A 16,304-nucleotide genomic window follows, 5' to 3' on the forward strand; every position below is an offset into this window, starting at 1 on the left:
TTGCACCTTTTCTAGCATTTTCTCCCATCTCTCCCACTCCCAACCATCCCCTCATTACCTCCTTCCATTTTCATATGTGTACATTGAGATTTATGACCCCATTCACCCACCCTTCCTTTCCAAATTTATGTTGAAATCTTTTTTTTTCTTTTTTAAACGTATTCAGTTTTTTTTTTTTTTTGGTCATTTTGTGAAAGTTATCTTTGAGTTTTGTTTGGAGGACACACAATGATGCCTTATGAATATTTGACTTATTCATGAGTTTCATCTGAAGTATTCTAGACTTGAGACTTGACTCAGCCAGAGTGAAATTTAATAGATTTGAATCTGTTTGACAGGATTTGACATGATGCCTCATAGAATTGAATTCCGTGGTCCCAGTCTCATTTTTAGAGGTCAACTGTTGATTTTTGATAAAAATCGTGCACAGAAGGGCTGTAAGTGGGTGTTCTATATCAAATCTTACCTGGTTTATTTTTATTTTTATTTCCTCAGGAAGAAAATTGTTTGGAAATAAAACAGAAGCTCAGTTTCCTAACATAAATACTCATTATTTAATGAACACATGGTGAAGAGGCTGAAATATAACTTTAATTATTTTTTTCTGGACTATCTCCACGTACACGTGGAAGCATGATCTGGGAAGTGATGAAGTGTTTTACAATTAATGGCATTTCCATCTGCCCAGCGTTGTGGGTTCTGTCTCATGAAGGCAGTACATTGTTAAATGAGGTTACAGTTTCTGGTTACATTTCCCTAGTGAGAGCTATGTGCTATTAGCTGACACAGATTGCTTTGCGCTAGCTATTTTAGCAATGTGTCTTAATTCTGAGAGAGAGGCTAAGACTAGATCATTGTAATCTATTCTCAAAAATGGAGGGGAAAAGTCTCCAAAATTAAATCTCTTGGTCATGAATGACATTCGGTATATAACTCAGCTCGAGTTTCTTCTATGGATTTGTTGGTTGGCCTAATAGGATTTATGTACACAATTTTAGCAGCATAATCTCTGACTGGTGGGCCCTGTTGGTTCTGGTGAGGGAACACATTATAGTGGGAATATATAGTGTTGAAAAATACCTCAACTCATCACCAGGAAGTAATAGAGATTTTGGGAGGGGCTGTGACCCAACAGTCTTCTTCTAAGGCATCTCCCCTCCCCCACCAACCAATGACCTAAAACACTCCCACTAGGCTTCATCTTTTAAATTAAATTTCCACCACTCCCAAGAGTGTTGCCAAGGAGAACAGCCCTGGGAAGAAACCAACTTACAGCATTTCTGTGCCTGTCAACCCAAAGCTTCATACCATCATACTATGCAAATATGTTCCGACTATCCCTAAGCATCATAGAATCTCTGAACCTTCATTGCTCAAAAGGCCAAGTTCAAAGATTCCTCCGTGATGCAAGGAAAGCTCAGCTGTGAGCCCATGGGGGAAAAATATCACACAGAAAGTTGCATGCTTCTAAGGTTCTGTGATTGTGTAGAGTTCGGGTTCGTCGTCTCAATGTGACAGAATGGAAGGAAAGGTTGCAGGGCTATAGGCTAAGAAGTTGAGAGCTTTTATGACAGGAGGCAAGATGTACAGACTGTCTGTAAGAGGAGTTCCACCAGATACAGAATTATGAGGCAGGAGGGGTTGGGAAGGTGGCTCAGTGGTAGAGCGCTTGCCTTGCATGACTGAGGCCCTGGGCTCGATTCCTCAGCACCACATAAGCAGAAAAAAAAAAGCCGGAAGTGGTGCTTTGGCTCAAGTGGTAGAGCACTAGCCTTGAGCTGAAGAGCTGAAGGACAGCACCCAGGCCCAGAGTTCAGGCCCCATGACCGGACCTCAAAAAAAGAATTATGAGGCAGGAAAAGTGTGGAGAGGCAAAGTTTATTTGAAAGTAAGATGCCAGGGGAAATGGAGGCAATGCCTTTTTGCTAGTGGCAGGATGGTATAACCCCCAACCCAGATTCCTGATAATGAGGGCTTGCTCATGTCATCAGATGTCTTACTCACCTGCTTTCCAGCCATGGGGCAGGAGAGGAAGGTAGAGTGGGGAAAGGAAGAGGAGGAGGAAGAGGATGAGGGAGAAGAGGAGGAGGAGGAAGAGAAAAAAGGGAGAGGAGGAGAAGAAGGAAAAGAGGAAGAGGAATACTGATTTCTCCATGTAAGAGAAAAAGAAGTGGAACTTGGAAATTGGTAACTCTACTGTAGGCTTATGAGGCTCGCTCTGTTATAGTCCTTTTGGTGATTCTTGGCTCCTCTGGCATCAGGTCGAGTCATGTGCCCACATCACCATCCAAGGGAAGGTGCACTTGTTCCCTGCTCTAGAGTGATCAAGGCCTTTGCTCTCTCAGAGGTTTTATGTCATCTTTCTCAGAGGAGGATACAGGCTCCACAACCTATCTTTGCTTTCCCCAAGGGTCTCAGGGGTTGTCACATCCAGTGACCTCAATACAATGGTAGGACAAGCATGGGTCAACCTTACTGTTCCTGAAGGAGGAATTGAAAAAGATAGAATCATGGGTAACAGTGGAACCCAGCCTGGCACATATTAAATCTTAGATCACAACATCTGCTATCTAGAGGATACTGGTAGGAACTGGAGTCCCAAAGGATGGGGCACCCCTGTGACTGCAGCCCATGTGACCTCTCATATGAGTGCTATAGTCCCACAATCCCTTGCAAGGGCATGCTCCCAATGGTCTAAAGACCTTTTCCCAGCCCTCACTGTGTGTGTGTGTGTGTGTGTGTGTGTGTGTGTGTGTGTGTGTGTGTGTGTGTGTGTGTGTGTGTGTGTGTGTGTGTGTGTGTGTGTGTGTGTGTGTGTGTGTGTGTGTGTTTGTGTTTGCGCGCGCGTGCGCTGAACTCCGGGCCTGGGCACTGTCCCTGAGCTTTTTTTTTTTGCTCAAGCCTAGCATTCTACCACTTGAACCATAACTCCACTTTCAGCATTTAAAAATAATTCTTTTGGTGTTAATTTTGGTGCTTAATTGCCCAAGATGGCTTCAAATCTTAATCTTTAGATCTCAGCTTCTTGAGCAGTTAGGTGCTTGGCTGAGAGTTTATTCTTATTGGGTGCTAAGTGATTATTTTAGTTTAAAAATCTCCCTTGCTTAAAAAATCTCATCCTTTCCAAGAGCTTAAGCAGTGAATTAGCAACTTCTTCTGTAAAGTGGGGCATTGGTGGCTCACTCCTGTAATCCTAGCTCCTTAAGAGGCTGAGATCTGAGGATCACAGTTCAAAGCTAGCCTAGGTAGGAAAGTCTGAGACTCTTAGCTTCAATTAAACACCAGAAAGCCAGAAGTGGCACTGTGGCTCAAAGTGGTAGAGTATTAGCCTTGAAAGAAAAAGCCCAGGGACAGCGCCCAGGCCCTGAGTTCAAGCCCCATCACCAACAACAACAAAAAAAGGAAATTTCTTATGCCATCTCTAAGTTCTGTCATAACAGTAATGTCTGTCTACTATCTCAAGCCCTTCTGTCTTCCTTGTGTTGCAGCAAGCTGTGGAATGTGTGTTGGTACAATCCATGTTATACACACAGAGTCAGAAGTGTGGGTAGGTTAAGTCATTTGAGTGAAGTTGTTCCATCATGATTGACACGATAGGTTTCAAACTAGATTGTCAGGCTCCAGGCTCCTGCTGCTAAACTACCCTAGACAAAACTCTCATCTGTTCCCAGCCAGGACATTCTGCTTTTATAAATGGAACACCTTAAACTTGATTCAGAGTGAAAGATAAATAAGAAGCCAATTATTAAAAAAGTAGCATGCCCTTAAAATAAAACACTGAGCGAACAGAATACTTATGCTGACGCTTGTTCTTTGAAGGAGCAGAAAATACTAGCCAATGGAAATCCTAGCCAAAGAGGATGTGAGCCAGGTACCTGTGGCTCACATCTGTATAGTGCTCAGCCCCTCAGTTCAAACCCCAGGACTGGCCCAATAAATAAGTAACTAAATATAAACAAACAGATGAATGAATGAATAAATAACTAAAGATGATATGTAAGCAATACAAAGTTGGTGGAAGTGCTAAGAAATAGGAGCCAAAATTGTGCAGAATGTGATAGAGGAAAATGGAAAAATACCACTTTTTGTCAACTGTTTGTGTTTACTGTCTATAGAACTACTGTGTTCTGGAAAGTTTATTTATATTTATTTATTTTTGTGCCAGTACTAGGACTTGAACTCAGGGCCTTGAGCACAGCCCCTAAGCTCTTTGGCTCAAGGCTAGCATTCTACCATAGCACCACTTCTGGTTTTCTGGTGGTTAATTGGAGATAAGAGGCTCATGGACTTTCCTGCATGGGCTGGCTTTGAACTACGATCCTTAGATCTCAGTCTCCAGAGTAGCTAGGATGACAGGCATAAGCCACTGATGCTTGGCTGAGAAGCTTATTTTTTTAAAAATTTCTCCCATTTATGAAAGCTGAGGAGTCCAATATCAAAGCTCAGTGACCCCTGTCTCATGGGAGTCTTTATGTTGTATCTTGAAGTGCTAGAAGTCAGAGAGGTGAAGGGGTGCTGTCACAGGGAAGCAAAGATCAGAACTCACGGTCTCATCTGTATCAAAGTAACCCGCTCCTTCTACAGAGAACCCATTCCCTCAGTAATGTCATTAATATAGTAATAAGAGCACAGTTAGTCTCTTAAAACACCCATCTCTTAACATTGTTGAATCAGGGAATTAAGTTTCTAAGCAGGAGCTTTGCTGTAAATATTTCAAGCCACAGATAGCACCAATTAGAAGGCAATTGTAACAGGAGTTTCAGATAGTTTAAAAAGTTAAAGAATAAGAGAATGTTCTAGAGAAATGGAAAGGAAGTAAAGGTACAGTAGACAGACATTGTCTTAGCAACTTGATGGACTTGCTGGGTTGGATGCTGGTGGCTCCTGCCTGTAATTCTGGCTACTCAGGAGGCTGAGATCAGAGAATTGTTAAGTTCAAATCCAGCCCCAACAGACAAATTCTTGAGACGCCATCTCTGATTAACTAGCATAAAGTCAGACTAGGTGGCATGGCTTGGGTGTAGAGTTCCAGCTGTATGAAAAAAAGTTGAACGGGAAGAAGAGGATCTGAGTTTAAGCACTAGTATCGGCAAAAAAGAAAAACAAAAAGGAAGCGAGAGTTAAAAAAAAACATCCTGTAGTTTTTAATTTCCACCAAACAATTTGAGAAAGTGTCCTTATTTTGAAATCTAGGATCATGTCATGGTTAAAGGCACCCTCTCCATGACTCTCTCCCCATCTGTGATATGAAGAATGGCTGTTATAATTCTAGCTTATACTTTGATTGTGATGCTTAAATGTGAACCACTGATGGGAGAAGCTGGCACATAGTCAGACTGTGCAATTAAGGAAACATTGGGATTTTGAGGAATGAAACACTTGTGGAAGAATAAAAGAAAACTAGCAAGTGGTGGGTAAGTGAATGTCCACATGATAAAATGTTCTAAAATTCCTCATACCAGCTCAGCAGTTGATGGAGCAATGACCTATGGGATTTATTTGGCCTCAAACCTAATCTGCAGCAGTGATGTTTCCCAGCTGCTAGAACACTAATGCAATCTGAGAGTTCACTGATGGATGGTACAGCTTGCATCAAGAAGGCTAATGCTATTAGAGTCAACCAAATGGGGTTTTTGTTTTGGTTTTTTGTTTTTGTAGGTCAAAAAGGGTGGAGTGTTATGATTCAGTGTAATCTGATAGTGTGTTTTTCTGCTCCATCGTGTTTTTATTGCGCTTAGCACAAAAATTTACTGTGTGAACTTTTTTTTGGGGGGGTTCTAGATTTTAATCTATCAGAACGCCAATGTGCTGGAGAAGACTGCCATCTTTTGATTGGTTGATGGATAGATGGATGGATGATTGATGGATAGATGGGTGATTGATTGGCTGATAGATGTATGTATGTATGTATGTATGTATGGATGGATGGATGGATGGATGGATGGGTGGATGGATGGATGGATGGATTCCAGTATGAGGATTTGAACTCAGGACTTTGGGCTGCCATTGCAGCTTGATGAAGAAGTAGAAATGGGAACCTGGCCATGTGCAGGAGGGAGAAAGGAAGAGTCACACTCACCTGTCTCATGGGAGTGGATTTGTTCTTTTCAGACCTGACCCACTCCCAAGAGACAGCAGTAACACCATTCATAAGGAATCCCTGCCCTCACCTTGTTTTCTTTTACTAGACCTCATCTCTTAAAGACTCTAGCTGGGTGCTAGTGGCTCACTTCTGTAGTCTTAAACTACTCAGGAGGCTGAGATTTGAGGATTACAGTTTGAAACCAGCCTGGGCAGAAAAGTCCTGGAGTCTCTTTATGTCCCAAATAGTCTCTTTATGTCAACAAGTTGGAAGTGGAGTTGTGACTCAGTGGTAGAGTGCAAGCCTTGAGTGAAAAAGCTAAAGGACAGCAAGAATGCAGCCCTGATTTCAAGCCACAGTACCAGAACAAAAAAGAAAGATTCCATCCCATTGTCATGATTTTTTATTCTGGGGAAAATCCATAGCACTTCAAAATTAATTACAAGTATTTTATCTTTTATAAATGACAATCGAATGGGTTGCTGATAAGGAAGCCACCTTAGTGAATTGAGTCTGTAGGTATGTTTTTACTTATGAAAGTAAAATATAGCACTAATAGGTAGTTAGCCATGATGTATGAAAAGCAATGCTTTAAAATCTTGTAAAATTTTAAGAATGTGATTTAACTTCCCAGAGTTAATATAATCTTTAGCCTAGAGTTTTAAAATACTGTGATCCTCCAATAACAAATCCTCAAAGAAACAACTGCCCCATTAAAAAGTGGGCTAAAGATTTAAAGAGAAACTTCTCTGAAGAGGAAAGAAGAATGGCCAATAGACACATAAAGAAATGCTCAACCTCTCTAGCCATAAAAGAAATGCAAATCAAAACAACATTGAGATTCCACCTCACCCCAGTTAGAATGGATATTGTCAAGAAATCTAATAACAACTGATGCTGGTGGGAATGTGGCCAGAAGGGAACCCTACTGCATTGTTGGTGGGAGTGTAAACTTGTTCAACCACTTTGGAAAGCAGTATGGAGATTCCTCAAAAGATTGCACATAGAGCTCCCCTATGACCCAGCAGTCCCGCTTTTGGGCATTTACCCAAACGATCACAAACAAGGCCATATTAAAGCTACCAGCACAATTGTGTTTATTACAGCATTATTCACCATAGCTAAGATATGGAACCAACCCAGATGCCTCTCAGTAGATGAATGGATCAAGAAAATGTGATATATGTGTGTGTGTGTGTGTGCGCGCACACACACACACACACACACACACACACACACAATGGAATTCTGTGCCTCCATCAGAAAGAATGACACTGCCCCATTTGTTAGGAAATGGAAAGGCTTGAAAAAAATTAAATTAAATGAAGTAAGCCAGGCCCAAAGAAACATAGGTCCCATGGCTTCCCTTTTTTGCAAAATAATAAGTATACGTCTATGATAATGTTACTAGACAAGCAGAAAAGGTCAAAAGGTGTGTACATATGACCATATAAAATGATGCTAAGCAAAATGAACCCCAAGATAGGGATACAGAGGGTTTTTTCTTTGTCTCTGTACTATGTGATTTTTTGTTCTTTTGTATGTTTTTCCCCATGGTATAACCCCTGTTTTCACTGTATTTGATTTGGGTGCCCTGCATCTTGTATATACATTTTTCTGATTTGGGGAGGGGAAGAGAAATAACAAAATGCTGAAACAAGGATACAGTTTGACCCATTGTAACAATGAGATGTACAAGACACTATGTTGAAAACAAACTTTACAACTTGGGAGGGGGGAGGGAGGAGCTTGGGGGAGGGGTGACGGGAAAAACAAAGGAGAGGGTAACAATGCTCAATAGGAAATGTACTCATTACCTTACTGATGTAACTGTACAGTATCTTTACAATAAAATATATATAAAATTTAAAAAAGAAATGTACTCATTACCTTACTGATGTAACTGTAACCTCTCTGTACAGCACCTTTATAAGAAAATAAATTTTTTAAAAAAGAATCCCAAAAGGATTCTGCCTCTAACTGTAAAAATAAAATACTGTGATTCACAAAAGTTGAAGGAGTTTAGACTTTTCTACATTTGATAGGTAATCCTTAGAGATAATGAAGCACTGATACATTTTTTGATGGTTAGTGCTTTCAGTAAATTCTCAAAAATAGGCACAATTCTAAAAATCAAATGAAAGTGCCTCATGTCTTAACTAAGAATATGAAAAAAGTCTCTCGACATCATGTTAAACAACAAAACTGGAAGTAAATCAGTCTGTGTGTGTGTGTGTGTGTGTGTGTGTGTGTGTGTGTATTTCCATCTCTAGGAGCACAGCATTGATCTCTCATCATGTAAGATCAAAGTAAAGTCTTCACATTGTCAGCTTGTCATCTTAAAAATAGGTGAATTGCAGATTGTTGATTTGTGGAGGCGGAGAAGACTATTGGACAGAAAAGCTGAGCCATCAAATTTCTGTGGAGGAGCAAGTATATTCATTGTGTGTGTATGTGTGTGTGTGTGTGTGTGTGTGTGTGTGTGTGTGTAATGTTCTGTGTTGGCTAGATGTCTATAATCCTAAACTGAGCTTTATTGATTTAATATAGTTTAATAATCTGTCTTAATAGTATGTCTGTTTTATAAAGATTATTTATTTCTCTTGACTGGGAATTGTGTTTCGCTTATCACTAAAGCTAAGCATACATAGTCAATAATATAATCTCTGAATTCAAGAGGTGGGCAGTTTTGGAGGGGGCATTTGCGCTGAACCTCTTCTGCTTCGGCTCAGTGGACTGTGACACTGGGTAGCTGTGCGGGGCCATAATACAATGAACTTAAAAAGGGAACACTTCTTCAAGTAAAAGCTACTTATTGCCAGGAATTAAGAAAATTCATAAATGCATAACAAATTAGGAAATAATTAGAACAAACCTACCACATTCTGACATACCTTATATTTTTTATTTGTACGGGAGTATGTATAGAGAGTTAAACAAAATTCAAATTATAGCTTGGCTCTTATAGCACATGCCTGTAATACTAGCTACTCAGGAGGTGGAACCCTTTGGGGATCATGGTTGAAGTCATCCAGGATAGGAAAGCCCTTGAAATTCTATCACTAGCCAAAAGCCGATCTGGAGGTGTGGCTCAAGTGATAGAGCACCAGCTGAATAAGTGTATAAGTCCTGAGTACCTGTACAATCCCAGTACCTGTACAGAAATATACTATGCATCACTATTGATTCTTTTTCCCTTCTGAGTGGCCTAGAGAGGAATAAAGACCACTGTTATTTAGCAACATGAAGGATACTTGCCCTGTCCCCAGAAGCAATTTTGGAGCCAAGTGTCAGAAGACATGTCCAAATGACTCTAGTCACGGAGCTCTGGCCCAAGTCTTAGAGCACCAGCCTTAAGAAAAAAAAAAAGCTTAGGAATAGCCTCCAGGCCCTGAGTTCAAGACCTAGGACTAGCATGAAAGGAAGGAAGGAAAGAAGGGCCCTCTGCCCCAGAATTCTTACCTAGAAAAATAAAATTTAGCGTTATTTATCTTATAGTAATGTTAGAATAAAGATTCAAAGTAATATAGGAAAGTGGATATACTTACTAAAAGGGTGGCTGTTATTATTTATAATAGTTACATTTATTTATTTTTCTTGGATGGGGAACTCAAACTTGCTACCTGATGTTTTTGCTCATTGGCTGGCACTCTACCACATGAGACACGCTACATTTCTTATTGGCCAAAATAAGTGGTTATTAGTGTCGAAAGATTGGTCCAGTTATCTGTTACATTAATTAACTAAACTAATTAGTTAATTAATGTAACAGATAACTGGACCAATCTTTAATTAGTTAATTAATTAGTTAGTTAATTTATGTGTGTGTTTTATTGGTCCATGATATAAGAGATTGTCTAGTAGCATTAAGTTTTGCAAGTTATGCCTCTGGAAGGAAGCAACTATGTGGCAGTAGTTCTAGCAAATCCTTTGTCGATAATATTTTGGACCTTTGTTTTATTAATGAAATTTAAAAAATTTCTGACCTTTACATTTAACAGATTAGCATGATTCATCACTTTTCTTATTAAAGAGAGAATATTTTCCTTGGACTTTTAATAAACGTTGGTTCTCTGATAAGATAGGTGCCTGATTGTATAATATTATTCGGACCTGAGACTAAATTCCCCACATTTGGGTTCCTGGCAGTTGGTGAAGAATCCAAGCCAAGGACAAAAAGATTTTTGGAAAGCAGGTGCCAGTGGTTCACACCTGGAATCCTAGCTACTCAAGGGGCTGAGATCTGAGGATTGCTGTTCAAAGCCAGCCCAGGTAGAAAGGTCTGTGAAACTTCTCGAAAAAAGCTGGGAAATGGAGCTGTGGCTCAAGGTGATAGAGTGTTAACCTTGAGTGAAAAAGCTTAGGGACAGAACCCAGGCCCCGAGTTCAAGTCCTACGACTGACAAGAAAAAAAATAGAAACAGGGATCAGATCTCTGGAGGCTCTTCTTGAAGTTTTCACTTGATCAAATCATTAGGAAATATATGAGTATATTTTAAAGACACTTTAAATTTATAATAACCATAAAAAGTCTTAATTTCAACCTCTCTCTTGTCTCTCAACAGTTTGGAAGAACTGAAGTGATTGATAATACTTTAAATCCTGACTTTGTAAGAAAATTTATTCTGGACTACTTTTTTGAAGAAAGAGAGAACCTTCGTTTTGACTTGTAAGTTGTACTCAAATTTGCCATGTTAGAACTTAGTTTTATTAGTGTTTAAGTCTAGGTCCTGTGGTTACCCCTTTTGTTGTTGTTGTTGTTACATTGAATACTGAGTCACATTGGCAAGAAAGAGATGGGGTTCTCTCTTCCTGACCCAGGGCATGTCGGGTGTGACACACCTGCATTAGGCTTTCTGGTAACTGGAACAACAGGCATGTTCTATCTAGCTCAGGTCCTTGACATGAGGTCTCTTAAACAGTTTTTTCTCTCCTACTCTGGCATTGAACTGTGATCTCACCAATTCTGGATTATACCACTGGTGCCTGGATTTCTCTCTTTCTCTTTCTGTGTGTGGAGCTAGGGACTCTCTCACACATGCTGGCCAGTACTCTACCACTCAGCCCTCCCCCCCCCCCAACTCTATAAACACCTTTCTAATAACAAAAGTTATCACTATCTTACTGCAGAAAGCTCCAATTTACCACCGAATGCAAGGAAGTCTTTTATTGTGAATTGTTTTATTTTCCTTTAATATTTATACAGTAAGATAACCTCCAGTGCTTCTGTGTAAGAGGCATGTTTTAACAGTCCTGTTCTTTTGAGGAAGCTGGTTATTTATCTTTAGTATTTTATTTATTTGTTTGCTTGCTTGCTTTGTTGTGTGATACTGGAGATTGAACCCTGGTCCTTGTGTGTACTGTGTTCCTCCACTTGAACTAGACCCCTCAGCTGTTTTGTATTTTGTTTTTGAGGCTGTATCTTGCTAACTGGCCTCAAAATCTCAATCCTCCTGCCTCCAGAGTAGCCGAGATTACAGCCAGGTAAGATGAGTGCTCGCTGAGTAATCACTATTTTTATCAGACAAAATGTATTAGGTTCATCTTGTTTTTTATTTCTTAGAAATTCCTTTGCAGGGCTGGGAAGGTGGCTCAGTGGTAGAGCGCTTGCCTTGCATGCCTGAGGCCCTGGGTTTGATTCCTCAGCACCACATAAGCAAAAAGAAAAAAGCCGGAAGTGGCGCTGTGGCTCAAGTGGTAGAGCGCTAGCATTGAGCTGAAGAGCTGAGGGACAGCGCCCAGGCCCAGAGGTCAGGCCCCACGACCGGACCCCCCCCAAAAAAATTCCTTTGCAAAGAATGAAAATCAAGCTTATGAAAAGCAAACGTGGAACAGAGTGTGACAACTCACCCTGCGTGTTCTGGGGGTCTGCCCATTGTGTTGTTATTGAAAACAGACAAGAGTCTTGTTTTGTTCAGGCAATCATAACATACGTTATCCTAGATTTCAAAATAAAGAAACAGTCTTTCTCAAATGGCTTTGTGACTGTTCACAAACAACTACAGCATGCTTTTATGCTTTCATCTTTTGGTCTTCTTTTATTTATTTATTGAATTTTCTAGTACTGGGGCTTGATCTCAGCTTTTTTGCTCATGACTGGAATTTTACCACTTGAACCACACCTCTAGTCTGGCCTGATGCTAGTTAATTGGAGATTGAGTCTTAAGGCTTTGCATGCCTGGACTTGCTTTGAACTGCACAATCCTCAGATCTCTTTATTTAACCAACATGTTCTTCAAGTTGCTAAGTGAGGTAATATTTGTCTACTGCACCTGTATTTCCTTTAGTCAGATTTAAATTTATCTGAAAAAAACCAACGTTACGTGAATTTTTCTTCTCGTTCCTTGTTTCCCTCTCTCTCTTTTGTTCTCATTCATTCGTCTGCATTATTTCCTGTCATGTAAAGTTAATAAACACTTATAAGCTTAAAGACATTGAAAAGGTGAAAATTCCCTGTTATCTCTGGTGCTTATTGCCCATGCCTGTAATTCTAACTACTTGGGAGGATGAGAATGGCCAATCAGGGCAGAAAAGTTTGTGCAACACCTTCTCAACTCAGTTGCTGGACATACTCATGCTAACTTGGAGGGAGGCTGAGATTGTGAGGACTTGGTTCTAGGCCAACCTCAGGCTGTAAAATTCACTAGACTTCATTTCAATTGAAGAAGCTGGGTTTTGTGGTGCACCCCTGATATCTGAGCTATGATGGGAAACTTAAAATAGGTAGATCAGAGTCCAAGAGTGTACCTAGGCAAGAAGTGAGAGCCTATCTTAAAAATAACCTGAGATCTGAGGATCTTGGTTCAAAGCCAGACTGGGCAGGAAAGTCTGTGAGACTCTTATCTCCAATAAACCACTAGAAAACCGGAAATGGCGCTGTGGCTCAAGTGGTAGAGCACTAGTCTTGAGCTGAAGTGCTGAGGGACAGTGCCCAGGCCCAGAGTTCAAGACCCACAGCCAACAACAACAACAAAAAAATCAACACAAGACCAGTGCCTATGGTTCACATCTATAATCCTAGTTACTTAAGAGGCTGAGATCTGAGGCTCACGGTTTGAAACCAGCCAGGCAGAAAAATCTGTGAGACTCTCATCTCATCTTTTTGCTGAACAAAGACTGAAGACCTTAGCAGAAAATTAACTAGAGCAAAAGAAAGGGGTGAGGGGTGTTGGCTGGAGGCATAGCTCAAGTATGACAGCACTTGCCTAATAAGTTTAAAGCCCTAAGTTCAAATCCCAGTATTAATTCTCCCCCCTCCCCTGGAACAAAAGCTAGAAGTGGAAGTATGGCTCATGTTGAGCAAAAAAACCAAATAGGAGTGTGAGGCCGTGAGTTCAAGCCCTGAACTGACACAAAGTATATAAATAACCAGCATAGGAAGGACTGGGGGCATGGCTCAGTGGTAGAGCACCTGTCTAATGAACAGAAGTTTAAGAACAGTGCTCCCAAGTTATGTGATGAAACCATTACTTAAAAATACATTCATGTGGGGGCTGGGAAGATGGCTCAGTGGTAGAGCACTTGCCTTGCATGCCTGAGGCTCTGGGTTCAATTCCTCAGCACCACATAAGCAAAAAGAAAAAAGCCGGAAGTGGCGCTGTGGCTCAAGTGGTAGAGCGCTAGCCTTGAGCTGAAGAGCTGAGGGACTGCGCCCAGGCCCAGAGTTCAGGCCCCACGACCGGAACAACAACAAAAAAAATACATTCATGTGTATTGCAATGTGTACATTGCATCGTCAATTGTACAAATTGCATGTGAATTACAATGAGCACATTTTTTCTGTACCTTAAGATTTTAACATATTTTTATATGTCACTGAGTATGCACATACCTCATTCATTTTAAAGGCCAGATCATTTCCATTGTTTGTAAGAAATGTAATTTACCTGATGGCCCAGGTGGCTCACACCTGTAATCCTACCTACTTAGTAGCCTGAGATCTGAGGATCATAGTTCAAAGCCAGCTTGGACAGGAAAGTCCACGAAACTCCTATCTCTAGTTAACCATAAAAAAATCCAGAGGTGGAGGTGTGACTCAAGTGGTAGAGCACCAGCCTTGAGCAAACATGGTCAGGGGCAATGCCCAGATTCTGAGTTCAAATCTCATTGATGTCACAAGAAGAAGAAAGAGGAGGAAAAGGAGGAAGAGGAGGAGAAAAGAAGGAAAAGAATGAGGAGGAGGAAGAGGAGAATGAAGAGGAAGAGGAGCAGAGGAGGAGGAAGAAGAGGGGGAGGGAAAGGGAAGAAGATGGGGAGGAAAGAGAAATGTAATTTATCAAACCCGACGGTGGTTCTATCGTTTCTAGTACACACAATCCTGAGTAAGCATGGTTGTATGCAAATCTTTTGCTCTGTGTGTGTGTGTGTATGTGTGTGTGTGTGTGTGTGTGTGTGTGTGTGTATTTTTCATATTCAGTGAATAAATTGGTATTCAGATTCACATTTTATGATTTTAACAAGGCTGTTCATTGTCTTCTGGCTCCAAACCTTTGAAACCAACTTAGGGGAGTCATAAACTTTATGACTTCTCTGAATTCAGTCACAGCTTGTTCAGCTCTGACATTTCAAACCATTTCTCGGGTAGTTTTAGTTGTTATCAGCTGACTGGCCTCTGTCAACGTGATGGCGGCCACCTGCCGAGTGACTGCACTTACTCATTTCCTGTCTCTGTTATCTCATTTTGTCCCCTGCTTTGGGCTCCAGTCCCTGTTGTGTTCACCATTCCTCACCTGACACTCGTTGCTGGATTTGTTCTAAGAATATTTATCTCAGTGTGATAAGAAAATAGGAAATAACAGAAATTGGTGTATACAAATTGATAAGCACGTATATTTTTCAACCTCCTAGAAATTACAGTCATACTCAAAGAAACTCATGTCTGAAATGGAAACACAGGCTCCCCACGGTAGAGCACACCTGTAATTTAGTTGTGCAAGAGTTAGAGACAGGGAGGATTGAAGTTCAAGGTTAGCTCAGGCACAAAAGTTAATAGGAGATTTTCCCCATCTCAAGTCGATGAGCTGGTATGGTGATGTGCCTGTTGATCCTAGCTATTCTGGAGGCTGAAGGTACAGAGGATCAAGGCCCAAGAGCTGCCCTTATCAGAAAGTTAACTAAAGCAAAAAGGGTTGGAGGCATGGCTCAAGAGTGAGAACACCTGTCTTGTAAGCTCAGAACACTGAGTTCGAACTCCAATATTGCCAAAAAAAAAGAATGACAGCCTACTGGGAAATCTAATTAAATTGCTATGACTGCCTTTTCAGTTCATTCAGTCAACGGTTTACTTTTATATGCTCTTTGAAGACATTTGGAGAGGGCTCACCTGCAGATTCTAAGGAAAGTGACAGTTATGTTCTCTTAGCAAAAGTAGCACATTTGAAATCAGGGCCATTATATTCTTTTTATTTTTTTCCCTTTGCTGGACTAACTCCTGTAATATTTTCAAACTGTAAGAGCAAGCTTTTCTTTTTCTTTTCTTTTCTTTCTTTTCTTTTTTTTTTTTTTTTTGGTGCTAGTCTTGGGGCTTGAACTCAAGGCCTGGTTGTTTTTGTCCTCATAGCTCTAGTGCTCTATCACTTCAGCCATAGCTCCATTTCTGGCTTGGTGGTTAATTGGAGATAAAAGTCTTAAAGATTTTCTTTCTCATGCTAGATTTGAACTGTAAACCTTTTGTATATCACCTGTATAATAACAATCAATTTTTAAAAAAGGATTGGTTGGTCAGTTTTGCATCTTAAAAATTCTTTTATTTTTGGTCTGATTGTATACATATTTGAGACTTGGTCTTTGTCATCATGCTATATAATTTGGCATTTATTTATTTTTTACTATAGTTACTGCATTCTGTACTAGATAAACAGATATGTCATAAATATACTTGGTTGTTCTAGTAGTTGCAAACCTTTCCTTTTTTCCAATCTTGGGGCTTAATTTCAGGGCCTGGCTACTGTCCTTTAACTTTTTTGCTCAAGGCTAGTGCTCTACCACTCTGGCTTTTTGCTGTTTAATTCAAGAGTTTCATGGATTTTCCTGCCTGGGCTGGTTTCAAAATATGATTCTTAGATTTTAGCCTTCTGAGATTTTAGGATTACAAATGTGAGTCACTAGCACCCAACACAAACTTTTTATTGGGAGACCAGGTGTGCAGAAATGTCTTTAGCAAGCAGTATTGGTGATGTGGTGCGTGCTGGGGGAAGGACACATATGGTAGAGCCCTTTTAAC

General features: G+C 40.4%; 1 protein-coding gene across 1 annotated transcript in view; it reads left to right on the forward strand.

Annotated features, from left to right (window-relative positions):
- Positions 1 to 16,304, forward strand: part of Cpne8 (copine 8) — a 161,186-nt gene that overhangs the window by 30,136 nt on the left and 114,746 nt on the right. Inside the window, exon 4 of the mRNA XM_070038777.1 lies at positions 10,648 to 10,751. Coding sequence (XP_069894878.1) covers positions 10,648 to 10,751 — 104 coding nt within the window. The remainder of the gene's footprint in view (positions 1 to 10,647; positions 10,752 to 16,304) is intronic.

Source organism: Dipodomys merriami, unplaced genomic scaffold (genome assembly GCF_024711535.1).
Source record: "Dipodomys merriami isolate MVZ:Mamm:240054 unplaced genomic scaffold, mDipMer1.0.p SCAF_10, whole genome shotgun sequence".
Classification (NCBI taxonomy): domain Eukaryota; kingdom Metazoa; phylum Chordata; class Mammalia; order Rodentia; family Heteromyidae; genus Dipodomys; species Dipodomys merriami.